This window comes from Alternaria incomplexa (genome assembly GCF_024043165.1).
Source record: "Alternaria incomplexa strain BMP 0042 chromosome Unknown scaffold_21, whole genome shotgun sequence".
Lineage (NCBI taxonomy): Eukaryota > Fungi > Ascomycota > Dothideomycetes > Pleosporales > Pleosporaceae > Alternaria > Alternaria incomplexa.
In genome coordinates, this window is record NW_026249870.1 from 25,607 (window position 1) to 51,517 (window position 25,911).

The 25,911-nt window shown below is 53.6% G+C and overlaps 6 protein-coding genes across 6 annotated transcripts; 2 read left to right on the forward strand and 4 right to left on the reverse strand.

The window, feature by feature from the left end:
• Window positions 1-7,446: 7,446 nt before the first annotated feature.
• J4E90_010298 (uncharacterized protein) lies at window positions 7,447-8,443 on the forward strand (the record flags this gene model as incomplete). The annotated part of the gene is made up of 4 exons (XM_051439811.1): window positions 7,447-7,671; window positions 7,879-8,006; window positions 8,142-8,286; window positions 8,432-8,443. 4 exons carry the CDS (start codon window positions 7,447-7,449, stop codon window positions 8,441-8,443), a joined length of 510 nt encoding a protein of 169 aa, XP_051286238.1.
• A 3,710-nt stretch (window positions 8,444-12,153) lies between these two features.
• Window positions 12,154-13,677, reverse strand: J4E90_010299 (uncharacterized protein; the record flags this gene model as incomplete). The annotated part of the gene is made up of 3 exons (XM_051439812.1): window positions 12,154-12,493; window positions 13,001-13,424; window positions 13,509-13,677. The coding sequence occupies 3 exons, from the start codon at window positions 13,675-13,677 to the stop codon at window positions 12,154-12,156; spliced, it is 933 nt and encodes a 310-aa protein (XP_051286239.1).
• Window positions 13,678-14,634: 957 nt separating this feature from the next.
• J4E90_010300 (uncharacterized protein) lies at window positions 14,635-16,117 on the reverse strand (the record flags this gene model as incomplete). The annotated part of the gene is made up of 4 exons (XM_051439813.1): window positions 14,635-14,930; window positions 15,052-15,348; window positions 15,448-15,657; window positions 15,751-16,117. 4 exons carry the CDS (start codon window positions 16,115-16,117, stop codon window positions 14,635-14,637), a joined length of 1,170 nt encoding a protein of 389 aa, XP_051286240.1.
• Window positions 16,118-16,605: 488 nt separating this feature from the next.
• Window positions 16,606-18,426, reverse strand: J4E90_010301 (uncharacterized protein; the record flags this gene model as incomplete). Its single annotated transcript, XM_051439814.1, has 2 exons — window positions 16,606-17,064; window positions 17,113-18,426. 2 exons carry the CDS (start codon window positions 18,424-18,426, stop codon window positions 16,606-16,608), a joined length of 1,773 nt encoding a protein of 590 aa, XP_051286241.1.
• Window positions 18,427-19,107: 681 nt separating this feature from the next.
• CLU1 (Intracellular distribution of mitochondria) lies at window positions 19,108-23,250 on the forward strand (the record flags this gene model as incomplete). The annotated part of the gene is made up of 4 exons (XM_051439815.1): window positions 19,108-19,141; window positions 19,237-19,323; window positions 19,374-19,429; window positions 19,483-23,250. 4 exons carry the CDS (start codon window positions 19,108-19,110, stop codon window positions 23,248-23,250), a joined length of 3,945 nt encoding a protein of 1,314 aa, XP_051286242.1.
• Window positions 23,251-24,359: 1,109 nt separating this feature from the next.
• Window positions 24,360-25,892, reverse strand: J4E90_010303 (uncharacterized protein; the record flags this gene model as incomplete). The annotated part of the gene is made up of 2 exons (XM_051439816.1): window positions 24,360-25,519; window positions 25,589-25,892. The coding sequence occupies 2 exons, from the start codon at window positions 25,890-25,892 to the stop codon at window positions 24,360-24,362; spliced, it is 1,464 nt and encodes a 487-aa protein (XP_051286243.1).
• Between the last annotated feature and the right edge of the window lie 19 nt (window positions 25,893-25,911).

The following is a 25,911-nucleotide window of genomic DNA, read 5'->3' on the forward strand; positions in this document are numbered from 1 at the left end:
TGAGTGCGCCTAAACAAGTGGATACAAGTGTTGATAAGAAAGCATACGCGGCGAGTGGCAATTGTTCAAGGGCGTAGAGCGTAGAGTGAATGTCCACTCTGAAGGCGTCATCAAACTTGCTCAACCCCATAACTAACCACCGCCGTCCTACCGCCCGTATAAACACTGACCTCATGCAATTTTCGCACATCATTTCTTGCGTCCACCTCCTCTGTCACCCTATTGCTTCTCTTAACTTCCTCCCCTGACCTACTTCCCTGTTCACAGTTCCAGCTACGCACCCAACATCCATATTATCAGACCTTAGAACATCCTCCGGAACGTCTTCAATACGAGACAGCGACTGAACATCCGCCTGGAACGAGGGGTTCGCTCTATAATCGCGAAAGATCGTGATTCCAGTGATATGCTTATCGCCAAGTGAGGCTTTATGTTGGAGAAGGAGGCACACGGGTATCGCACTAATGAGTGAGCCTGCTGTACTGATAGAGATAGACATCCTCGTGTACCAGGGTATTCAGATTTGCTAGTCTGACAGGGGCGAGAGGAAATTGAATCTCTGCTTGTTGCGTGGAGATACATGTATTAGTGGTGTGAGAACAGGAACAGCGACGAACCTACCAACTAAACAGTCTTCGGAATCCGTACCAACACGTACATCAGGCCATTCTCGCGATCCATGCCATCCGCCACCGCCCCTCTGCCTCCCCTCCTCCTCCCCTACCCACCCAGTCGGGCCATGCTTTGCCTGCTTCCGAGTCGGTCATATCCAGGAGACAATTGAGCCATCCGCCTTTTGTAGCGTATACTCCCCATGTTTCCGCGTTAGCGATGTTGTTTGGATCGTAGTTTGTGCGTGGGTGGATGGTGTTCAATCCTGAAGTATTGTGGAGAGGGGAATCACCAAACGGTACTTCGATGAGAGTGCTACAAACGAGTCCCGCGAGACCCGCGATCCTTTGGAACGATCTCATGGATTCGGTATCTTGATGTTGATTAAGCCATAAGTCTTCCAGTCCTACCCATTACGTGGGTTAGACTTGACAGCGAGCGGTGGGCATGCGCGGCGAACCGTTTTGGGATGAAATTGACAGTGAAAGAATGCGCACCAAGTGTATTGCGTAATTAGCAAACAGTAATCAAGGTGGATTCTGGAAGGTAGCAACTGCAGTACTTCAAGCACTCTCCAGAGACCGCGCGCGCACTGAACCTAACCTACTGTTGCACATCATCACATCTCCGCCCTAAATCTCAATGGAGTCAAAGTCAACACTACTCATCTTCTACAGGTGCGACAAACATCCAGAGAGGGGCAGTAAACGCTAGAAATAGAAGAGATGCAAGACTAAAGAAAGGGGACGGAACGAAAGAGGATTCGACATGCACCGGAGGTTGCGGAAACAGCGAACCATTGACCAAAATAGACGAAGAAGACGGATATAACTTCTCGACTCAATAGCCGCCAACTCACAGTAACATTCCAAGGCGACATGGTCGACTCACCCTGCAATATCTCCATATAGCCCTCCTTCCCTCCCGATGCCTACCCCCTTTCCCACATATCAACTCACCCTTACCCTTAATCCGCAAGCTTACCAACACCATAAGGCTGAGTACCACATCGTCGCCTCAAGCATTCCAGAACAATGTTGGTCAGACCGGCTCATCTCACGCCGTCATCTACCCGGCGCCTTGGTTTACGGGATGCCGGTCGCACAATACTGCATACTTGCTTTTACCCGAAGCACGCCGAACCAAAAATAAGCAAGTATGCAAGTTACGTTACTCAGCGCGATGGCGCTGTATCATAGATGTGCGCGCGCGTCGCGGGAACACATGTTCGACTATGCTTAGGTGTACCGGAGTGAGCGTGCTGACTGCGCGGTGGAAAGGTTGTACTAAGGTGGGATGGGTGGTGATGCAGGAGAGATAAGAGCAACCTTCGCCTCGACCACGCATCCTACACATGTTCGGCCATGCTGGGTGTACCGATGTTCGCGTGCTGACTGTGTTGCGGAGTCGAGCAAGGCTTGTGGTATGTTGCGCGCGTGAGACGGGCCGTAGTCTGCTTGGTGTATGGATGGGCCGCGCGGAGCGTCGCGGAACGACTGTATCAGCGCAACAGCTGAGGTCAGTCGTTGGTGTTGAGCAGCAAGCCGGAAGAGCTGCGTGCAGTAATGGTGACCGCTTCATGTCATCATGGAATGATAGTTTGACCAGTCAAGCTCGCTCACTAGGCGGTGGTGTGAGGGAATCCTGGATATTGGTACCGCGAGGGAGATGCCGTATTTGGTGCCATGCCCATGTCTATCGAGAACCCGAGTCCTGGGTTCATGCCACATGGAAGGCGTAATCGTACGAATGCAGTAGCTCTGCCGTAAACCTGCAACCGATGCAATTGGGCTGACCGGGGGAATGGGGAATAAGGAAAGCTGCCGACACGATGATTGGGGACGCGACAGGTAACGCATGCAGCCAAAAACCATCGCAATTGGAACGCCATTCCCATCCGAAGTACAAAGAGGAGTTATTTGAAACTAGCGTTTGGCGTTGCTGGAGACTGCAGCCGGCGCATTCTTTAGGGATATCGGAGGAACAAGAAAGTGTATCGATAGTGGCAGGTTATCCATCGTGTTCCGGAAGCGTACATGTGCATCGCGCATGTGGAACGGCATCGTGTGTCTGAGGAGAGCTGATGTCACTGAAATTTTCCTAGTGTGCATCGAAGAACTCTGTTGCAGTTGACACAAAGCTGAGGAAGGTTTCTCTTTGTGCAGCGTACCTTGAACCTACCTGGTAGTGCTGACTGCACACGTGGACATGTCGGCGAAGAGCAGAGGAACTGGTGTTCGGCAGCTGCAGTCAGCCTCGGATGCTAGCATATTGGAGGGCAGCCAGATGACGCACGAGGCCTGGCGTAGCGAGCTTCAAGACGGCGCACAAGAGTACCGGAGCAGCGGAATGATGTGAAAAGGTACATACTTCCGGATCGACGGCGGAAATTTTTCTGGTGCGACAATCATTGAGTCGCGAGAAATGTCGCGGGGCTGGCACGCGGAATTGCTCAGGGAACACGATCGGGGGAGAGGCGGCCTCGGACTGTGTAGCCCAAAGAGTAGTGATTTGGGCGCCAGCGCAAGGAGATCATCAGGGACGAGTGATGGGCTACGTGGATGTGAAGTCATCCTTGTTGATCGCTTTCACGCTGGCGTCCGGGGAGCTCTGCGACAAATCCGAGATGAAGCAGGTCTTTCAGCAGTGACCTCGCAATAACCCGGCGCAACGTCTTGCCTGCTTGGACGTTCAAAGGTAGTTCCTACGTTACACTGTAAGGCCCGAATAGAGCTGCGTGAAACGTTATGAAATGCGACGCTCGAAAGCTGAATTGCCTTGTGTAGATGGCTCCGCCGGCTAATGGTACCGAATCCCCCAGCCAGTACCTGTCAACGTGACAGCTAGTGCGACGGTGCTCATGGAACTCTCCTTCTGCAGCAGCGCAAAGTTCGTACAGCGCACACTTGGCCTTGAGTCGGCATGAATGCGCTGGTACATCGGCGAAGCGGCTCGCGGGCCCTCTTCCAGTAGTCAGGCGAAGGTCCACACAGAGCAGAATTCCACGTGTAGACAGGGTTCTCTTTGTACGCGATGATCCTTTTGGAGATGACAACCCTTGCTTCGCTTCTCATCGCTGGGACTGGCACGCAGATTGCAGTAGCGCGCTCAAAGAGGAAGTGCCAAAAGCCGTTCCAGGACCCACTTTCCCTCCTCCCCGCAAGGTCTAACTCACGATCACAATTTCGACAAAGTTTTCTGTGGAGAAATCCGTCAAACACCTGTCAAATTGCAAGGCGGTCGGAATTGACAGCGATGCTGCCAGTAAAACGTCGGTGGCTTGGACGGACGTTGAGAGGAAGATGACCTGACGGAGTTCAGACCCTGTCGATGTGTGACGACGCTGCACTGGTTATCGGATGATGGCTGTGAATCACGATCGCGAGGATAGAGTTGAGCAAGCATGGACTGAAGATCGCGAACGCTGTTTGAGCCCTCAACGCTCCCGCACTGATAGGCGTGAGGCTGTGGCAGCCCAACGTACGACGGGCGCAGGTATCAGCGGAAGACAGCGATCTCTCAGTACAGTACTGTACACAAGACGGTATGAGCAAACACGCTGGTCGAGCGCTGGGCGGTGTCGCGTGGCTTTCGGCATGTCTCTCTGCGTGAGGCTAGTGGATAAGGACGGGATGCCCTTGTCGCGCGTCTCAGCCTGATTGTGAAGCACACGACCCCTGCCGATACCCAGGACGGCGAATCAGGGTTGGTGCTGCTTGCGAATTATATTATTGGACTGGCATAACGGCTGCATTCTGGCAAATGTGTTTACGATGGACGGCGGGCTGTAATACGGAGGAATCCCAAGGGGGAAAGAGCGAGGTCATCGTTCCTTCCGTGCCAGAAACAATTCGTCATGGCGACGGCTGGGCTCCGTGGTGGGTGAGCGAGTGCGTCAACGAGGCTGCGACGTGTAGGTTTTTTGGAGAAGCAAGCGATTGTGCGCGAAACCTTGCTGGTCATGATCCCGGGACGTCGAACGCATGCAGCATCCGTGTGCTTGGAGGCGCGGAAGGCTTGCAGTGATCCGCGAATGCGACGTGTCTGAGAACGACCGGCGGCCAAATTTCTTGGTCGTGAATAAGTGCGCATTCTGTGTCAGTTTCTCTGCGATGATCAGGGACAGCCTGGGAGTGAGGGCGACTCAGCGGGCGATTCATTCTTCCTTCCAGAGGCTTTCCAGAACAAACCGCAGGCGAGATTTTCGTGGCGCCGGGCCCACTCACCGCAAGCCGGGCAACGCTCTCATTACGGCACCTGGCGATGCTGCTGGCGAATTGCTTTGGCGGCCGCGGTGCAGAGGCATAGTTGTTTGCACGCCGCAGATGTGATGGTGGTGCTGGGCTGCGGCGAGGGCAGCTCCTTCCTCATCGCCACGCACGCGAGGGTTGGTTGAGGCAGGAGCAGCCCATCCCACGTGGCGCAACCCCGTCACAAGCAACGACGCGGAAGCAAAGGCTCCAAGACAGCTACGGTTCATCAAACCACAAAAGCAAGCTGCTATGAACATGTCCCGTCAAACATCAGCCGCCACGCTCAAAGGCAAGTGCACTGCGATCCCGACAGCCAGTAACCCGGTTGGCTGGGAGGCATGGAGGGCAGACAGGGCTGCCAGAGAGGTGATTCAGCATAGGCAGTGGACCGGCCGGGGAAGGACATCCGGAAGTCTGTGTGGCGTCTCTGAACCTTCTCTTCTTGCTTCTGGCGCAGTCCAACAAACGCGGCACGAGTCGACGCCGCCGGTCAAAGCAGCGAGACGGGAGCGCTGACACTGTCTCATCTAAGCCGCCGTGTCTGGAAGCGCGCGGCGACAGCCAGACAAAATGCGATAGGGCCGCGAGCCCAAGTGAGAGCGCTGGGAGTCGCGCCTGAGAATCGCCTCCATGGTACGCCATGTTACGCCATGTTACGGTGAAAAGGCACTGAAGCAGTCAGCACAAGCACACCCTTCGCAGGTTGGCACCCCAGCGAAGCCGTTGGCATGGCTCTCGTTAGCGCCTGCAGGTACGGCTTTCTAGCGCGGCACTATTCAAGGGGGATAACCAGCTTGGTGGTAACAGTGCGCAGATCACCCTGGCTCCTGATGATGGCAAGGGAGCCTACCTTGAAACAGGCCGAAAGACCCGTCGCTCCCGATGCGCAATGTAGTCAGGGCTTTTGCTCTGAAAAGCACTGTCTCTCATTTCATTTGTCTCGCCGACAGCCAAGACCACCTTTGGCAAGTCAGTAACAGGCCCCCTTATTCTAGCCGCGAATATAGAAGCTTCAGGGCGCCCTTCGTTTACTGCCATCATCATCTTCACTCCCTTCAAACTACCCACACTCATTCCACCCCTCCCCACTCCCCAGTCACTGCTAGCCAGTCCACGGGTACACGACACTATCTAATAAAGCTCGCCCACCGCCGCTCCGCTCTTTGTATCGCCTTTACACGAACCAACGCCGACTACCACACTCACTTTTCGTCCTTACAAAATATTCGCACAGGCCAGGTGTTCAGCCCGGCACCTCTCACAAAACGCATTCCTCAATTGGTATGTCCTGCATTCACCGAGTCTATATTTGACTTTCTTGTGCAAGATCAAGCTGACTTATAAACCAGAGAACACACTCGTCAACAACATGATCTTCAGAGAGTCAGAGTCCAACAACATGGGTCGCGGAGCCTACGACACTACTGGCACCCCCAAGCCTCCTCCACCACCGCCCAAATAAGATGCGTCATTACCTCTCGACGGAGCATTTCTTTTTTCGCCTGCCGCCATTGCCTGCTTTCTCGCAATGCCATTACATTGGCAAGCTACTTGTTCCGTTGGGACTAAAGGGATCCATCCCACGCCTCGTAAGTCACAGACACGTCGCACCCTGCATGAACACGTCAACTAACAATGACTCAGTCCCGCGTACAACACATTTCCAGCGCATTCACCGCGCCGATTTCTGGGTCTACGGCGCATCTTCTTCCACGGAGCCACTTGGACTTTACGCACTTTAATCATCGGCGACCATTTCGATTCTTCAGCCACCTAATACCCCTGCGACTTCGGCTACCGGCGTTATCAAGCGACTCTCATCGCACAGCCTCCTCACTCTCTTGCGTCACACGTTCAGCGACATTCCCTTACGGCAAAAAAGTTCTTTTCATCGGCGTTCTTATAGACGGTTGGGCCCAGGCATAGATACCAAAAACGGACCTTCATTTCTTTCTTTCGGACAGCGCAATGGGGTAGATTGATCGTCGCCAGCCTTCATTGGCACTCATGGCACGAGTTGTATTGTACTATAGCGCGTTGGAGTGGTCGAATCGGCGACCACGACTCAACGGACTTGTTTTCTTTAGACGGCTCCTCATGAACGACATGCATGGGCCGCTCTCCCCATAGCTTTGGACATTAGACTGAGCGCCTGGGCCATTGTACTTGTGTCTCGCGACTCAACTGGCTGAAGTTTAGACTAATCAACATCTACTACTATCACATTCTCCTCCACGATGATGACATTGCCTGTGCTGTGATCGCTTTCACCCACCCCCATGGTACTCCCGTCACACGTGTGGCGCTGCGGATCTCCGTCGCGGGTACATCGATAGGCCTTAGCGATCCGCATGCAGCGGAATCGAGCGGCGACCCTGGTTCGTGCTACCTGGTGGGTGTTTTGCCAGACGTTGCGGGCGCTGGACTGGGTAGCTTCAAAGCTTGGCGGGCAGAGTGGAGACATGGCACTGCACCCCACGAATACGGCGCGCCGAATTGCAACCTCACCACAGCTCCACCACCAACCCAGCCGTCTCTTTGCAGCTAGCTACTCTTCCGTACACAAGCCTCACCACCCACCATGGCCAACATCAACTGGCGGACCATCAACATCGACGCCTTGGACCCCGACAGCCCCGCCAACTTCGACCTAAGCTCCCTCGCTCCCGCCGTTGCGCCTGTCTCGACGGCCGATGTCCAGACCAACGCCCAGTCAATACGGCAGCTGCTACGGGGTGGTGACAATGAGGGCGCCCTCCAGAGTGCCCTAGAGAACCCCCCATATGGCGCAGACGACAAGGGAAAGGTACGTTGCGCCTCTGCACAGCTCAAACAGCTCTAGAAGCTCCAGAGACACCTCAGAGACACGACGCTCCCAGTCCAGCGGTTTGGATGTCTCTCCAGATATAGACACCTGGTCACATCACCACCGCGTCTCTGGACTTGGGCTACCGACGACCAGGTCGGCGACATTGCACCACCCAGGACCAAGCTGACAAGTCCACCACCACAGGAAGTCCACCTTTCGGTCGTCATCGAGATCCTACAATCCATACGCCAGTCAGACATGTCACCAATGCTCAGCCGGATATATGGTGCGCCGGGTGGAACCGAAGCATTGGACGTCCTGATGAAGTACATGTACGTCCACCGTCTCGTTTGGGTCTCTTCCAAGCCTCACCGCCCACCGACCTCTACTGGCCATCGTGCCTTCCCGCATCCACCACGCGCCACCGTTGCACATCCAGAACCATAGACTAATGAAAGTACTTGCAGTTACAAAGGCATGGCACAGGGAGCACCATCAGGCACCAAGCGCGACATCACCCCCCAACCGACCGGCTTCTCGCAGATTCATACTCGTGGCGGCGGCGAAGGTGGCGGCCAAGCCATGAGCGTATTGCTCAGCTGGCATGAGAAGGTACGACCCCACGCACCTTCCTCGTTATTTGAAACTTCCCGCCCACCGGGTCACATCCCACGCTCTCCCACACCACGTCTATTTTTTGTTTCGTCACTAACACACCTCAGCTTGTGGAGATAGCAGGCCCAGGTTCCATTTCTAGGGTTATGAGTGATCGCCGGACAGTTTGAAGTCGTGCTCGCAATTGCAACCACGGCGAAGCGTCATTTCCAAATAAACTCCTGGCTGGCTAATCGCTAGCTCATCACCTCGATAGCGTTCAATCGATATGGACGCGCACACAATTAGGCCCAACGGCAAAAGCAGAACCCGAACAAATCAAGACACGTCCTCTAGCCCACGGCTTTCTCTCCCGTCTTCCTGCCTAGATACTTCTGAACCCAAAAATTTCACAACAAGCATATCCTCCAGCGCGCAATATTGACCACGCAAGCCATCGCGATCTCTCGCAATTTTCCCTTCGTTCCCAATGACGCCGCAATCCATGTCCATGCACAACTCACCGCGCGCACAGACAACCAGCCTTCCTACCGGCCTTGCATCATTCCCCAAACCCTTCTTCAGCCCTACTTATCCCTCCCTTCGCAGACGCATCCTCATTTCGCGGACACGGGAACCGCTTTCACGCTAGCCCGCGTAACTTTGATTAAAGCGGCAAGCCCAGCGCAACGCCAACACTGCCCTATCGACCGCGGCATAGCTTCCACGCGAAGTCTCGTGTTGTACTAGCGTCAGCTTCCCTTCCAGCCCGACGCTTTCCCACGCTAGCTTCCCAGATAGGAAAGTACCTAGGATGGGCGGGCAGGACGTGGTACGCTATACCTAGTAAAGACGCCGTTGGGTGCTGAAACATCGTTGGCACGGGTTGCGAGTGATGATCTCAATTCTTTGACAGACCGGCACCACTCGAAGTTTATAGGTGGGATTATTTGAAACGACGACGCGACGGGGAGGAAGTTTGTCATGGGCTTTATCGATTAGGCAGGCAGTGGGATGATGTGGTACGTATGATTTGTCGCAGTTGTGTATATGCAAGCTTTCGCTATGTAACACAGGAATCACGAACTGCATGTTTCGGTCGCGAGGACTTTGGTTTGGGTTGGAATGTTAGTCGCGTTGTTGCTGCTGCGGTGCGGGTTGCTGGACTGGAATGCACGCAACTGACAGCTCCCAATCTGTTTGACGCGCGCGCGCTGAACAGGGCTTGGTTCGTTTGATGCGCGAACGTGTTTCTAGAAAGCGTACCTGGAAGGGTGCAAGGTGGGTTCTTCGGGGGTTATGCGTAGGGCTGCGACATGTCATTACACCGAGCTTGAGCGCTTTTCTCCGTGCCCTCCCCCGTCTTCCGTTTGTCATATGACTTATGACCAAGGCAATCACACAAGGAACCTGTTCATCGAGTTTCAAATCGCCACCGAGGAGATATTTGGAACGTTGGGTTTAAGATGGCAAATTCAGTACAGCTATCAAATCTTGGGCGACAGGCGAGAAGATATGGGACTGGTAGGTGTGGTGGTAGGGTGGTAGAGTTCTACCGATTGAGATTGATTTGATTACAAGTACCCTTGGTACCTCGGTCCCACAATCGGCACATCACCGGCATTAACACCGTCCGATCTCGCCTCCTCGGTACAATACAACAGCACCCATCCCATCTCCAACATCTCCAATTCTCCCCCTCGTCTCATCACCTGCGTCTCACATGACCACCCGCTCATGCAAAGCCTTCAAGCTCCTCCTGGTTCAGCATCGCAGTAAGGGTACGGTTTGGGAATAAGCAAACCTGGCACCTTGTCTGCATTGAAATGCGATCGCTCGGGGCTGTCGCTGTCGCATGTTTACAAGGAACACGGGTTCGGAACCCACGTGGGAAATGTGATGCAGTGGGGCTTATGTCAGACTCCGTCTTGGGTATGACATGCAGATGGGGTCTGTGTCAGGGCTGCCGAGGAAGAGGGTAGGTTGACGCGACGTTGGGTTTCAGACTTGAGGAGGCTGACGGGGAGGGCGTCGGATCCGCTGGCTCGAGGGCTGAAGGGGAGCGGAGCCGCAAGAGACTGTTTTTGGGTAGGTGAGTTTGTGTCTATGTATGAACAAGCCGGTGTCGTAGGCGTTGAAGCTTGGTGATCGATATAGTTGCTCTTCGTGGACAGAACCTTTCCTTGGGATGAGGTTGAGGTGAGTTGTGGCGGCAAGCCGGACGGAGACCTAGGACAGTTTCTTCCTTTGCTGCAATGATGATGCCGATGAAGATGACGATATGTCTTGTTCTCTAGGTATTACAGATGAAGCGATGTTTGCCTACCGATGCCTGGCAGGACCGCTGCGAGTATCACAAACCACATTATCAAGAATCGAGGCTGGTTGTCGAGATCACACTTTCCCTACATCGCGTTGATTCATGGAGTCGTCTTACCAAGAACTCCAATACTTCCCCCCGAGGTCTCTTTCTTGCTCTACGCATATCTCCCGTATTCGCATACGCTTTCGCAACCTCCTTGACTCTTGTCAAAATACTCGCATTCTCATGCTCTCACAGTCTTGTTTTCTTTTTCTTTTCATGACTCTGCTGCTGACTCTTGCAACTTTCGCAATGCACACGACTCTTTCTCTTTCCCCCCCCCCATCCTCCAATCTCAGCATATCATTACTCACAAAGAAACTGCGTCATGGGATTCCCCAAAGCCATGCAACAAACCCATCTTTTTTCTTTTCCACGCATAACCTTGGTATTCCTACTTCCGTTCTACATATACTCGAATCCACGTCATCGTGGCTTTTACGCCACTATCTCTCGCTCCCTCCCGTCCTCCCGAGATCTCACTTCTTCTTTTTCCGTATCATTCTTATCGCTGGTAAGTCCTGCAAGCCGTCGCGTCACCATGGCTTGCTGTGGCTTGAACTCTCACAGGGTCTGCTTTTTTTTTCTTGCTTTTTGCTTCCGTGAAGAAAGTGGTGTGACGATGGTGGGCACGGGGAAGCGAGAGTGGGTTTCATAACATCCCTATGGGTGTGCACTGTTCCGTCGTTCCGGCAAAAGAAACGTCTTGGTGGCGTTGGGTTGGAATGAGGCTGGCACCGGGGATGTGGATGGTGGCGTGATGGGGGCTGAGGGAGGTGGGAGGGTATGCGGCAGTGGGAAAGGCGGTGTTGGAAATCAGATGTATGGGATGCTGGGTATGAGGTAGCTACTGTAGAGAAAGTCTTAAGTTTAGTGTTTTTGACAACGTGCTGCTCATAGATAAGTTATACAGCTACCCTATTTGAAGGAAAAACTAAACACCCTAGAGCCTACATTAACATAAAAGCTTGCGAAGTTAGTAGCCTAACAGCGACGTAGGCTCCTAGGTGTTTAGTTTTTCTCTTGCATAGGATGCAGCGAGTATTTGAACGGGCAGGCTCACGACGCACGCGCGACAGTAGGTATTCGAGTAAGGACATAGGTAAATACTCTCTGCATTTGATAGATTGCTATACGTGAGTAGCATTGTCACCTTGTTGTATGACATGCCCACCTCTAGGCATCGACTCCAATCTTTCATGAAGAAGACAACGTCACAGCATGTACATCCAGGATCGACATTTGACAACAGTGCATCCACGTCAGCCTAGGAAAAAAACTAAACACCGTAGAGCCTACATTATAGTAAAAACATACAAAGTAGGTGGCCCAAGGTCAACGTAGGCTCCAGGGTGTTCAGTTTTTTCCATTTTATGAGGTGCATCATCAACATAGCTAACGCAACGATCGAAGAATTACTATTATTCATTCTCATCCAAGTAAACAAGCTACCAGGGTATCAATACTCAATATCCCACTCATGCCTAAACGCCATCAAATACCGAAATACCTTCACCAAACTCTCATCTAGACTCCTCAGGACTCAACGGCCTTTCGCTAATGAAATCCTTGTTCTTGTTCAGTAACTCCTCGCTGCGCTGCCTAATCATCTCATCCTTATCCGGATCTCCCTCCTGTAGCATCCTCTGCACTTCGGCCCTATTCCGCTCTATGAGCGTCTCGATAGGCGTCTCTTCAACAAGGGTCTCCTCAACAGGACCATGCACAGCATCGTGACTGCCCCACCTTCCGAGAGCAGGTGGGTCTGCAGGTCCATCTTTGACAACGGTGATGTCTGTTTTGTGCTTCTTCTTTAGCTTGTTCAGCTCTGAATCCCGACGAGGAGTCCAGGGACCGGGACGACTGGAAGGACCGCCACGGGAGGAAGGACCGGCATGGGAATTGTATGTGGGAGGAGCCGATCGGACTGGAGTTCCGTCTCTGTACGCGGTGACGACAGAGGGCGACTTGCTTATGTTCTGCAATTCGTGATTCTGGTGAGGAGTCTGAGAGGGGTTGGGACGAGAGAGGTCAGGACGGGAGTCGGCTGTGATGGTTTTACGAAGCCAATTCTATACGGCGTTGCCTTTCGGTTCGGGCTCGGGCGAAGCGCCATCAAGATTGCGGGCATGTGCGGAGAAGACTCCGAGCTTGTCGATGTGGTTCAGCGAATGCCAGAGGAAATATGTGCTAGACAAATGAGTCAGTAAGAGTGGTACGATAGCACCTCATACAAGGGAAAAATTGAACACCCTAGAGGCTACATCAAGACGAAAACCTGCAAATTAGGTGGCCTAACGTCGATGTAGGCTCCAGACCTGTCCAGGTTTTCCCTAGGTTGAGGTGATAGGACCGATAGAGGTGACTTACCTGACAAAAGTGAAGATCATGCCCGGCCACAAGAATACAACACTAGCAATCGCCCGCCCATTCTTGTTGTAAGCGAGCGGAGTCTCGCCGGCCTTCTTGAACTGCGACAACAGGCCCTGTCCGCGCTCGAAGTCCGTGCCGGTTAGGTGCGCACTCTTGCTCGCGGTGATGTAAGTGTATGCAAGGGCGTCGGAGAGCGTAAGCATGCAAGCAAAGACTGAGCAAGCTTTCCAAGCGTTGATGACGCCTCTCGACTCTTGTCGCTCAGGCCAGAAGAGATCGAAGAAAAAGGCGGCACCGAAAATGGTGGCGACGAAGATACCGACGAAGATGTTGTACGATGCGATGCCGACGAAGTTGTTGTTGTGGATCATGACGTTGCGGTCGAGCTTTGAGACGAACTTTTGCTGGTCGACGTAGTCTGCTGGATGTTAGATGATGTTCAAGTTGGAAGATGGCAGACGGCTGTCGTCGCCACCATGAGTAGAGATAGGGAGAGATATCGTACCAGACAGCGCAGCGGTTCCCAGACTCTCACTAACAACGCAGAGAATCATGGCGAGTTGGTAGATGATGAACTTTGTGCGACGGTTGTGATACGTGTTGTTCCACATGTAGCCGGACTTGAACTTGCCCCATTGCATCTCCTTCATGTCGAGACCCCAAATTACCGCCATCGTGACAGGATATGGATGCTAGTAATGAGATGGGAGATGGGGTTGTCTAACGAAGTGCGCGTGATAAGTTGGCTGGAGAGAAGGATGGCAAGTGAAGCGCGGGAAGGCCGGATAGAATACACCTCCGAAGTATTGGTCGCGATAGCCAGGAATCTTGTCTGTAAGGTAAGCACCGCGCGAGTATCAAGCCTCCCCGAGGTCCCACGGGCAGTTGCATACTTAAGGGTCCTCTTTCCTGACCACTCCACACCACCTACGTCGCGCCTCCACCCTCTCCGTCAGCCATCACCGACGCAATCGAAATCCTAAACTGTTAAACCCGTCTCCAGACCCGCCCAGTCCACAAGGGAAACAAGCACCCGCCAACCGTCGCGGTGCTAGCGTCGATCCTACGCCATCGTTGCTTCGCAGAAGCTTATCACTTCCACGCGCAGCCCCAGACCCACGAATGACAGTGCGGAAGCAGTATTAATCAGCGTCTCGGCTGGGGTCGGCGAAAAGATCACGATGGGAAAGTTGAAAGGTGATTGGGAATTGTGGTTGGGAGGAGGGTGGGTGCGACGTCATCGAGCGGGATGCTCGGTGGGTCGTTGCTTAGCGAGAATGCTTAGTGCACGGGTGGGGCGTTCACGTCATTTGTTGCGCTTTCTGCACCTGCGCACGCAAGGGGCTTGATGTCACACGATATTGAAGGATGTGAGGGCGGTACATATGTCCGCTGTTTGGATGTCACGTACATCACAATAGGGCTGCTCGAGCAGAGTCTGTTCCGTCGATGCATATCCGCTGTGATGTTATTTCGGTATTGATTCTTCTAGTGTAGCAAGTCTATTCTGTCTTCTGTGGCAGATCGGTACTTACCAACGGATGAAAACCAGATCTAACTATGCGCTACAAGCCTCAACGGCTATCTAGACAAAGATCACGTCTACAAAGCCTCCTCCCACCCTGCTTCGTCTATGCGCCAACAACAAGAGCTCTAGTATCCTGGAAGATCTTGTGCGTGTATATCTTGTTCTTCAAGCCATCGCCCAAGAGGGAACTTCGTAGTCTAAGAGCTTGGCCTGACTCTGCGTCTGGGGCTGGATCTGGAGCTGGGTCCGGGACGTCCTTGATCCTGAACAGCAACTGCACATACGGAGTCGAACCTTCCCAGTTATCTCGGAAGATCACGATCTCGGTGACATGCTTGATACCTAGCTCTGCCTTGTGTTGGGCGAGCAAAAAGGCGAGCGAGCCACCCAGTGGAGATCCTGAAGTTCGTCAGCGTTGTGGTAACTCAGAGTCCTTCGCATGGCGTATGCAACCGCATCCGGACTACTGTTCGTTGCTGTTTTCTGTTGGGGCGTTCTGGAGATAGATAGGACTACTTACCAAGTAGTGCTGGGCCTTCCTCCTCCCACATGCCGGCTACAACGCCAGGCCAGAATGGTATCTTATCGAGACCCTTGTTCTTCAGGACAGCGTTGATGAGTCTGACAGTCTGCTCATTCAAGATATTGCACACAAGGTAGTACTTGAGATTCTTTGGGTCGGGATTGTCGCGCATCCAGTATGCCATCATGATGTCGGAAACGCGCTGCAGCTGCGGCAGCTCGGTCTCTCTCGGTTCGAATCCCCAGTTTGCCGCCGCCTCGAATCTAGGACTTGAGAGGCTCTGGCCAATAATCACTTTGACTAGTTAGCATGTCCTGGGACAGATTCGGCCTGGAAGAGGGATGGGAGTATTGATGTGCGAGTCGTAAACTGAAATCAATCGTAGAGACTCACTTCCGCCTCGTTGGTTGATACCGAATCGAACATGCGCACCAGTGCAACGATATTCCTCGTCATCAACGAAGTAGTACTGCTGCATTTCATCGTCTTCGGCCATCAAGTCATCTTCTACGTCTGCGTCGTAGTGTTCGATGTTGTAACACTGGTTATCACCGCCCTTTTCGCGTGGCTGGTCGTTAACGCCGAGACTCGCGAACATCGTTCCTTTGAACAGTCAACACCTATCAAAGACCAATCTTTGACCTATATACCTCTCGAGTAGAGATCGTGGTGGTCAGCGTAAAGGCATTGACTTACCGAAATGGTTCACATGCTGAGGCTCCTTGTCGTCGGAAAAGTCGCAATGAAGTACCTGTTCATATTTGCCAGTGCGCCAACCCCAAAGACCCAGCTCTTCCTGGAGTGTGACATCAGCCCACTGGCTGCGCGCAGATGGTGGATCTCGAGTGTCCTGCCACAGTCTTCCCGCGGCCTCGTCGTTAGCTTCAAGTCGACAGACCAGTCTAGTACCCTTCTCGTAGGCTGCGGTCCACTCAGCGGCGTCCGCGATGTCCTCCGGATCGAATTCTGCAGCTATCCGTACATCGGTAGCGTTGCTGCTGGCGAGATCCTGGGCAAGAGCGATAGGGGCGACGACAGCTAATAGCGACAGCGAAAGCTTCATAATTGGCCGGTAGGGGAAAAGCAGGTAGGGACAGAGAACAAAAAGGTTCTACGAGAGTAAATGAAATGTAAGCGATACGCGGCAAGTGAGAGTGACCAAAAGAGAACTAGTCTTGAAAGTGTTGAGGTCCGGCAGAGGCAACAACCGGAGCAAACAGGCTCATGATATCTTCGCTGTAGTGAAAGTAGAGGGAGAGATGTGGGCCCAAGAACAGACTATGGACGTACTCACTGCGACAAAGACGGAAGGGGTCAGTGACGAACACAATAAGTGGAGCAGCAAATAGCCGGCAATCTGCTCAGTGAGCACAGTAAGGAGAGTGGGCACATACATAGGAAAACTGACATTCTAGGGTATCGCGGCTTCCCACAAGACACCAGGGCCACGCAGAATCAAGCAGCCGCCTACTCCCATATCGTACATCCAAACGCATAACAATCCAATCATCCCGGCGTCCAAATATCTCGTAGCCCATCCAACCTTCCCATTCAATCATCCTTCTCATCATCGTCATCATCATCCCCCTTCCCGGGCACAGTCTCCATCTCCACCTCACCTTGCACCTTGCCCTTTCCATCCTTCTGCACAATACGATACTTGCCCCCCTCCCAAAGATCCTTGAACGTAAGTTCCTTCGTCCTGCCGAGACTCTCAATCGCACCGATACGCTCGAGTGTCGCTTCGAGGAAGTCTTCGAACCCAGGCTCGGCGCAGATTTCGTTGAAAGCGCGTTGCATGGGTACGGAGTCGGCACGGACAACGGCGTGCGAGTCGATGGAGAAGATGGAGAGGTCGTGGTGTTGACGGATGAAGTCGGAACGCGTCATGATGAAGCGGGCGCGGTGGAGGGGGAATGAGGGCAGGATGTGGCCTTCTTTTGGGTCGTAGGTTGATTCCATGTCGTGGTAGAGTTTGTAGAGGGCGTTGGCTAGGACCATGGCTGTGGACTGTGGGGGTTAGTCAGCTTATTGATAGACGAATGTTTGTATACGTACAGCGTATTTCTGCTGGTCCATGACATCGTCGTCCATCTCCTCGCCAAGAATCGCGCAATTGTTCAGGAACCATATCTTCTCCATTTCGCAGATGCTGTTGCATTTTGCGACCATGTCTTCTGACTTGGCGACGCGGTTGAGGAAGGTGAGACGTCCGCCGACCTTGTCGTATACTTCTTCGAGGATGGAGTCTTGCACCTTCTCGCCGTAGTACTTCATTCGGTAGTTCCGTAGGGCTTGCATGGCCCGGTCTTTGCTGAGGTCCTTGATTTGATGCACTTCCATGCGCGTAGCGTACTGCTTCAATCGTTCAAACACCCAGTACTTGTCCGAGTTGATGATGACAGTTGCGAGGTTGGCAGCTGCCCATTGCTCTGCCCGCTGCTGAATGAGTTCGAGCAGGTCTCGGCCGTCGTCATTGTCTCGGATCAAATGTGCGGAGTTAATAATGAGAATGAGCGGTCTGCCAACAGTTGCGCGTCGTCGCAAGGCTACCTTCTCAAGCTTGTTGAACGCGCGCTCAATGTCAAGTATGGCGCCCGCATCGCGTGGACCGCGGATGGAGAAAAGCGATCCGATGTTGTCTTCGTGGTACTCAAAATCGAGACAGCGACCTAGCCGTACACGGAAGACTTCGAGATCTGCGTGGGCTTCCATCATCGAGCATCCCTCACCATTGATCTTATCCATGGCGTCGATGAGCATGGAAGTCTTCCCAGTCCCCTTCTCGCCAAGAAGTAGATGGTAACGTCCTTTTGTCTCGCCCCAGACAATCTTGTCAATCCTCTCCTGCTCATCACGTGGGATCCAGCGATCATAGTCTTTATCATCACCGTCCAGGTCCTTGCTGACTTGTAGTCGAGTAGGCTCACCCGCTTTCGGCATCTCCTTTCCAGTAGCTGCAAGCTCTAATACAGGATCGCCTTCCCGAAAAGCGTTCTCCATCTTTTCAAGCACGTTCCATTTGTAGTACTTAGTATAACCAATGCCGACGCATCCAAGGATGAAGATGCTGGCTCCGGTAGTAGCAGCAGCCTCAAACATCTTCCAGGCTGTGCTTTTCCATTCTGCCTTCTTTTTCTCGCGTCTCTCCTCTTGCTGCTCTTCCTCTTCCTCCAGACGCTCTGCAGCGTCGTCAATGGGGTTTGGCGCGTCGTTGCCAGGAGTCGGAGGACCGGATTGGCCACTCAGAGCGCGCGCCAAAGAGGGCTGGCATAACCTTGTTCTTTGCAGTACCGGACCAGCCTGCTGAGACCGATACGCGAAAGGTTGTCGTGTCAACGCGGCATGAGCGCGCGTGATATGTCGTAGCATTAACATTATTGCGCTGGCGCGTTCCAAGTCACGTTGGTGTCGCGTGCTTTCCAATGTTACACGTGTCAAACGTAGGCGCAGCCAGAGGTTCAACAGACGTGGAATGGACTAGAAAAGGAATGAATGAGAGTTAAACGAGAGACAGACGCGTGAAAGGAGAGATGATTGAGATGGACGGGACGAGATTGGAGGAGAGGGACGCCAAAGGAGGTACCGCGGCCTTGTTACGCTGGTGTTGCGATAATTTGCCGCAGGGGCCAAGTGCGAGTGCCAAGTGCGAACGGCAGGAGCGACCGTGGTGACAGCATGGTGGAACTCGCGTCAATCACCATAACGATAATCGGCGTGAAGACAGACACGACGTGTAGGACATGGCAACTCCAGTACTCCGGAATAAACGCGATACTGCTGACCCCGGTGCATGGGGGCCGTTTTCCCGATGACATGCCTGTGGCCTCGGAAGTGGAGAGCGAGCTTAGCGGACCATCCCGGCGCCCTCAAGAAAAATATTCTGGAGACATGACCGGAGAGTCACCTCTCTCCCCATCACTCGCCGCATGTCATTGTACATTAATGCGCCATTCCTGTATATTCCCTTCCTTCCCTAGACCGATTCCCTCTTTCCCCAGTCGTTCTTTCCCGGCGTCGTAGTGTTTCTCGACATATCCACAGCCCGCCATCATGGCCGCTAGTACCAATGACGCTTCCAAGTCTGGTGAGCTTCCCGCCCGCACACGACTGCGATGGAAATTTATTCCCAGGCGCAATAACTCTTTTTGCACCCCATGGCTAACATCAATGGCAATGCAGAGGTCGAGAAGACGCCCAGCAAAGACGTCACCACAGAGGGGCAGAATGAGGGCACAGAGGAAGATGGTGCTGGCCAGCAGCCAGACAGTATGTCAATTGACTTATCATTTGTGGGAAATATCTACTAATGAGTCTAGACATCTTCCAGGTCACCATCAAGCTCCCACACGAGCCGTTCGAGATGCCGATAACGGTGCGTATTGAGAATTAGAAAAGAAAATATGGACGACAAACTCACGACTCCAGATCTCAACGGCCGAGCAGGTGCAAGACCTCCGTCAGAGCATCATCGAGACGCCCCACACGTTCCAGTACTCGTGCTTCCACCTGGAGCACGACGGCAAGCGGATCAACGATTACGTCGAACTCTCTGAAGTCGAGGGACTGAAGGCCGATTCGGTACTCACCCTGGTGGAGGACCCATACACAGAGAAGGAGGCGCGGTTACATGTGGTCCGCGTACGCGAGCTTATCGGCGCTGCCGGTGACCGTACCGATGCGCTGCACGGCATCATGGCTGGACTGTCACTGCACGACACTGTCGGCCACGAGCAGATCTCCAAGCCCAAGCAGGACGGCCCTGAGCAGTCGCCGTTGGCAGACTACGACTTCAAGGCATCGGGCAACATCAAAAACCTGCTGCCGCCCACCGAGGAAGCCGCGCCCAAGACGATCAAATCCATCGCCGTATCGCCCTGGAATCCCCCGCCATACCACCTCCGCTCCAAGGGCCATCTGCTGTACCTGGTAGTCACGACCAACGAGAACGAGCAACACCACATCACAGCTCACGTCTCTGGCTTCTACGTCAACAAGTCGTCGAATGCCAGTTTCGACCCCTTCCCGCGCCAGCCACCAAAGGACAAGCAGGCACACTCGCTCCTCACCCTCCTTGAGGACCTGTCACCATCTTTCCGCACTTCGTTCCAGGAACTGCTGGAGCACAATGCGAAGAAGGAGTTGCTTACCATCTTCCAGCTCTCCAACGCCATCCCCGCCAACCCATGGTTGGTCCCCGCACCCACGTCATCCCTCACCCCACACCAGCCGGATCTCGCGCGGACACAGGAGAGCTATCTGATCTCGGGTGTTGAGAACACGGAGACCCTCCGCGACTGGAATGAGGAGTTCCAGTCAACGAGGGAGATGCCCAAGGAGGCTGTCCACGACCGCGTCTTCCGCGAGCGCCTCACATCGAAGCTCTTTGCCGACTACAACGATGCCGCGACCCGCGGTGCCATGCTGGTAGCACGGGGCGAGATTGCGCCTCTCAACCCTACCGAGGCCAAGGACGCGCAGATCTTCGTGTACAACAACATCTTCTACTCCTTCGGCGCTGATGGCGTCGGCACATTCGGCGCTGAGGGTGGTGATGAGGCTGCGCGTGTGGCTGTGGGCAAGGACGTTTTCGGTGTCCGCGCTGTGAACAACCTCGACATCAACAACCTCTTCACCTCCGGAACCGTCGTCGTTGACTACCAAGGAAAGCGCATTGTTGGCCAGAGCATAGTACCCGGAATCTTCAAGCAGCGCGACCCCGGCGAGCACCAGATCGATTATGGTGCGGTTGAGGGCAAGGAGATTGTCGCCGACGACAAGTCGTTCGTCCCGCTGTTCGAGCAGCTCTCCAAGGCGCTGCGCGTCAAGAAGCATCCTGTATGGGACAAGGACAATGTCCGTCACGAGCTTGAGGGAAGTGTTGAGACTAAGGGTCTGATCGGCACCGACGGCAGGCGGTACGCTCTGGACCTCTACCGCCTCACACCTCTCGACGTTGCTTGGATTGAGGCCCACTGGACTGAGCCCAGCAAGGAGGGTGAGAAGGAGGCAACAGACAAGGACTACCCCCACCGCATGACAACACTCCGCCCTGAGCTCGTGGAGTCTTACGGCAGGGTCAAGCTCCGCGAGTACGTCAAGGAGCAGATGGCTAAGAAGACCACAAAGAAGGACGAAGCCCCTGCGAAGGAGGCCAAGGCTGAAGAAAGCTCATCTGAAGAGGAATCTTCGGAAGAGGAGTCATCCGAGGAGGAGTCTTCTTCGGAAGAGGAGGACTCTGATGAAGAGAAGGAGAAGATTCCCAAGGCCAAGAAAATCTCCAAGGCGGAGAGGAAGGCCGCGGAGAAGGCTGCCAAGGTTGCAAAGAAGGAAACCGAGGAGAAGAAGCCTGAGGCCGAGGACCCTGAGCAGGAGCGTGTCGACATTTCCGGATTCTCCTTCGCGCTCAACCCTGATGTCTTCTCGGGCCAGAACCCGCAATCAGATGAGGACAAGAAGGAGTGGGCTCAGGACGAGGCTGAGGTCCGCGCTGCTTGCGAGCACCTCACTTCGGAGGTAATTCCTCGCATGGTCCAGGAGCTCAAGGAGGGCGAAGTCGGCTTCCCAATGGACGGCCAGTCTCTGAGCAACCTTCTGCACAAGCGAGGTGTGAACATGCGCTACCTTGGAAAGCTTGCTGAGCTGGCTGACAAGCCTGACCCAAGGCTTCAGGCCTTGAAGCGTCTCATCATCCAGGAGATGATCGCACGTGGTTTCAAGCACTTTGCCAACTCCAAGCTGCGCAACGTGTCCGCGCCTTTCGCAGCACCCGCAGCCGCCCACCTCCTCAACTGCTTGCTCGGAGTCGATGTTAGCGCTAAGCCTGTGGCAGAGTGTGACAGCAGCCTCAAGAAGATGTACCCCGAGGATGACTTTAGCTTCGAGAAGCTCACACCTGAGGCCCTCAAGAAGGAGGTTGTCGCTCAGGTTGCCCTACGATTCCGCTACGACCTCGGTCAGTCGTGGATCGAGTCTGGCAAGGAGATGCAGATGCTCCGTGAGGTCTCCCTCAAGCTTGGTCTCCAGCTGGAGTGCAAGTCGTACGCCTTCACCAAGGAGGCCTTTGCCGCCAGCCAGCCCGTTGAGAAGCCCGCCGCGCCGCAGACCAACGGCCACTCCACATCTTCCAAGAAGAAGAAGAACAAGTCTATTAGCACCCCACCAGCCCGCACGGCCAGCCCCACTGCCCCCCTTGCTCCCCAGACCTTCCATGCAGACGACATTCTGAACATTGTCCCTGTCATTAAGGAAGCTTCGCCAAAGAGCTTGTTGGCCGAAGAGGCACTAGAGGCTGGTCGCATGTCCATTGCCCAGGACCAGAAGGAGCTTGGCCAAGAACTGCTCCTGGAGTCTCTCCAGCTACACGAGCAGATCTACGGTGTACTGCACCCTGAGGTAGCTAAGGCTTACCACACCCTGTCGAACCTGCTCTACAGTCTTGACGACAAGGTTTCAGCTCTTGAGCTTGCACACAAGGCGATCATCGTGTCGGAGCGAACTCTTGGTGTCGACCACTCCGAGACCGTGCTTGCCTACCTCAACGTCGGTTTGTTCGAGCATGGCTCGGGTAACACCACAGCCGCTCTGATCTACGTCCGTCACGCGCTCGAGCTGTGGAAGATCCTCTACGGCCCCGACCACCCCGACTCTATCACAACTCTCAACAACGCCGCTGTCATGCTGCAGGCTGCGAAGATGTACCACGAGTCGCGACTCTGGTTCGAGGCTTCGCTCGCCGTTTGCGAGGAGGTCTGCGGCAAGAACTCCATCAACACAGCGACTCTGCTGTTCCAGACCGCCCAGGCTCTCGCTCTCGACAAGGACATGCGCGGTGGTGTCAACCGCATGCGCGAGTCTTACAACATCTTCAAGGAGGTGCTCGGTGCGGAGGACCGCAACACCAAGGAAGCCGAGAGCTGGCTCGAACAGCTCACTCACAGCGCTGTCTCTCAAGCCAAGCAGCTCAACGACCTCGCCAAGACGCGTATCCGTCGCATGCAGCTCCCCGGCCGCAACCCCCTGCGACCCGCTGCCGCCACTCCTTCCGCTAGTGATGCCGCTGCCGCCGCCGGTAGCCAGCGCATTGGAAATGGTCGCGTTGACCAGCGCAAGATTGAGGACCTCCTCAAGTACATTGAGGGAGATGCGCAGAAGACACCGTCGAAGAAGAAGCCGACGAACCCCAGGAAGCGTTAAACTTGCTATGTCATGTTTTTGACGTTGTCTCATATTGTTACGAAGCTACGCCAAAAGTATACATACCACAAAAAGTGCTGTTGTTTGCGCGATAACGATCTGTATCATACCTGCAGAACATCTTAGCAGCAGCTTTTACGAATCTGATGCGCTTTCTCTTTTGATTCACGGGAATCTGGCTTTTTGGTATGGCTTCGGCTTGCATTCTTTGGAGTTTTTGGGTTGGCTGGCTGGTGGTTGATCTCGCCATGGGGAGATGGATGGGCATGTACTTTACGCATACCGACGCACATCAAAGCTCTTTCCCTGTATATCTAGATAGACTAGGGCGGAAGGCTCAAGGGAACAAAATATATGTCGGATGTACATGGACTGTATGGTATGGTAGGGGTAGGGTAAATAGGAGGAGTGGAATGGATGGAAATAGGTGGGATAAGGAAGGAACATGGACGACGAGACGACTAGATGTACTCAATACCAATGCAAGAATATCTCCTCTTCATTTACTTCACTCGCTTTACTCATGATGATATATCAAGTTCTTTCTCCTGACATTCATCTCACCACTTGATACAAGCAAAAACCTAAACAGGTCTGCAGACTACATCAAGACAAGAACATGCAAAGTGGGTAATCTAACGTTAACGTAGGCATCTTACTACTTTATATATAAACAATACTAAATAGGTTTGCAGACTACATTAGGATAATAACCTGCAAAGTAGGTACTCTAACGTCTACGTAGGCATCTTATTACTTTATATACAAATAATACTAAACATGTTTGCAGACTATGTTAAGACAAAAACCTGCAAAGCGGGTTATCTAACGTCGACGTAGACTCTAGGGTGTCCTATTTTATTACGTTAACGTGTCACTTCCGACACTGTCCGAAACTATAGCACCATCAATTGATTCAGGATCTTTTATTCATCTACACTGCACAACTGTCGTTCCGTCACTGTGTTAATGAGCGAAGGCTCAAATCATCGCTTTTGTTTCCACGCTCTCAGTTCCACCACCCATACAATCTCGAATGCTCATACACTTGCCTCGTCCTCCGGGATCGGATGCCGTTTACGAAACTCTGCAATGATGTCGGCAGCCTTTTAGTGTATCTCCGGACCCGCTTCCTCCCGCCCAGCTTTCCTCCTCTCATTCATTTCCTTCGCTCTTGCGAGCAACGCATGGTTGGCGGACTCCATAAGCAGACTCGACTTCTTTTCCACCGCATCCGCAAGATTCTTCCTCAATCGCTCGCAGTCGCTTTTTAGGTTCTTCCTCAGCGGCGACCGCTCAATCGCATGTCGAGCACACTTGTCCCATTCCTGTTCCAACGTCTTGAGCGCAGAGGCGGCGCTTCGGGCTGCGGGATAGCGGCTGAAACCTCCTCCGTTGCCCATGTAGCCTTCGGCCAGCCTGGTCAGTAGGATCTCGGAAAGAGATGCGTGGGATGCGGTGTGGCAGATGTAGATGATGTACTGAGTCATCTTGTATAGTTTGGGAAGAGTGTTGTTTGCGAAGAGTACGGCAGCGATTGCTTCGGCGAGGTTCATGGCGGGGTGAGAGCACGAGTGGTTGGCGTGTTTCTTCAGGCGGGCCTGGGAGCGGGTTGAATATCCGACGTGAACTGGTGGATGCTTCAATGGCTTGTTGTGGTGCTGAGGTGGCAAGCCGCTCAGTCGTGCTCGTATTTTCTCGATCAGGCGGGTGATCTCTTTGACTTTGGCGGCGGACTGGAACTCGCGGTATGTGTTGTCTTTCTCTGTTCCTGAGCTGGTATATGTGTACTTGTTATACCCACTCTGGCTTTTGAGCAGATCGATGTGCGGTTTCTTGACGTTATCGATCTTGTTAGCGAGGGTGTGGTTTGTAGCGTTGACGTATTCTTCCATAGTATCTAGAATGATGCCGAGTTCGTTTGGCGTGGGCGACTGGCCGTTATCGTCAACGAAGAGCTGGTAGTAGATGGAGGGTTTGTCTTTGGCCTCAACGTATATCTCATCCAACTGCGCCTTGATGACACTGTCGCTCTTCTCTTGGAGAGCCAGATTACCGCGTATCATGGCCTTGAGGACGTCCTTATCCATAGAAGCGACCATCATGCGCGCCGGACCGAGGATGAACTGCTCTTCGGTGTTTGATGCGGTAGCAGAGTCGTGACAATGAGCCGCGATCTCCTCCTTCAATAGTACTTTCAGCATGCCCTCGTATCCGCCTTCTTGCCAGAGTGCGAGCTTTGTCCATTTGGCGGTATCGAGATCGTCACCTAAGTCAAATCTGTCAGTAATCATGCGTGCTGCGTGCGAAAGGCTGGAGCACTAGTTGAGTGACTTACCAAGGTCAGGCAAATCTTCCGGGTCCAATATGTCATGTGTGAACGCTGTGTCGTCCGAGTCTTGGGGCACTACCACGGTCTTGACGCTCGGTGTTGATGAGCCGCGGTCGTTGCTCATGTCTTCAACACTGCCTTCATCGGATTCGTCGATGGCCTCGTCATCGTCGCTTGCCTCTGCGTCTGTCTCTTCATCCCGCTCCAGAATGTCCACATCGTCCGCATCCGCGCCTTGTACCCGAGCCGCGATAGCGTTGAATGCGGGAGTACGCGTGTTGAGTAAAGGTGTGATGTTCATCGTGTTCATTGTAGGCGGTTGGCGTGAG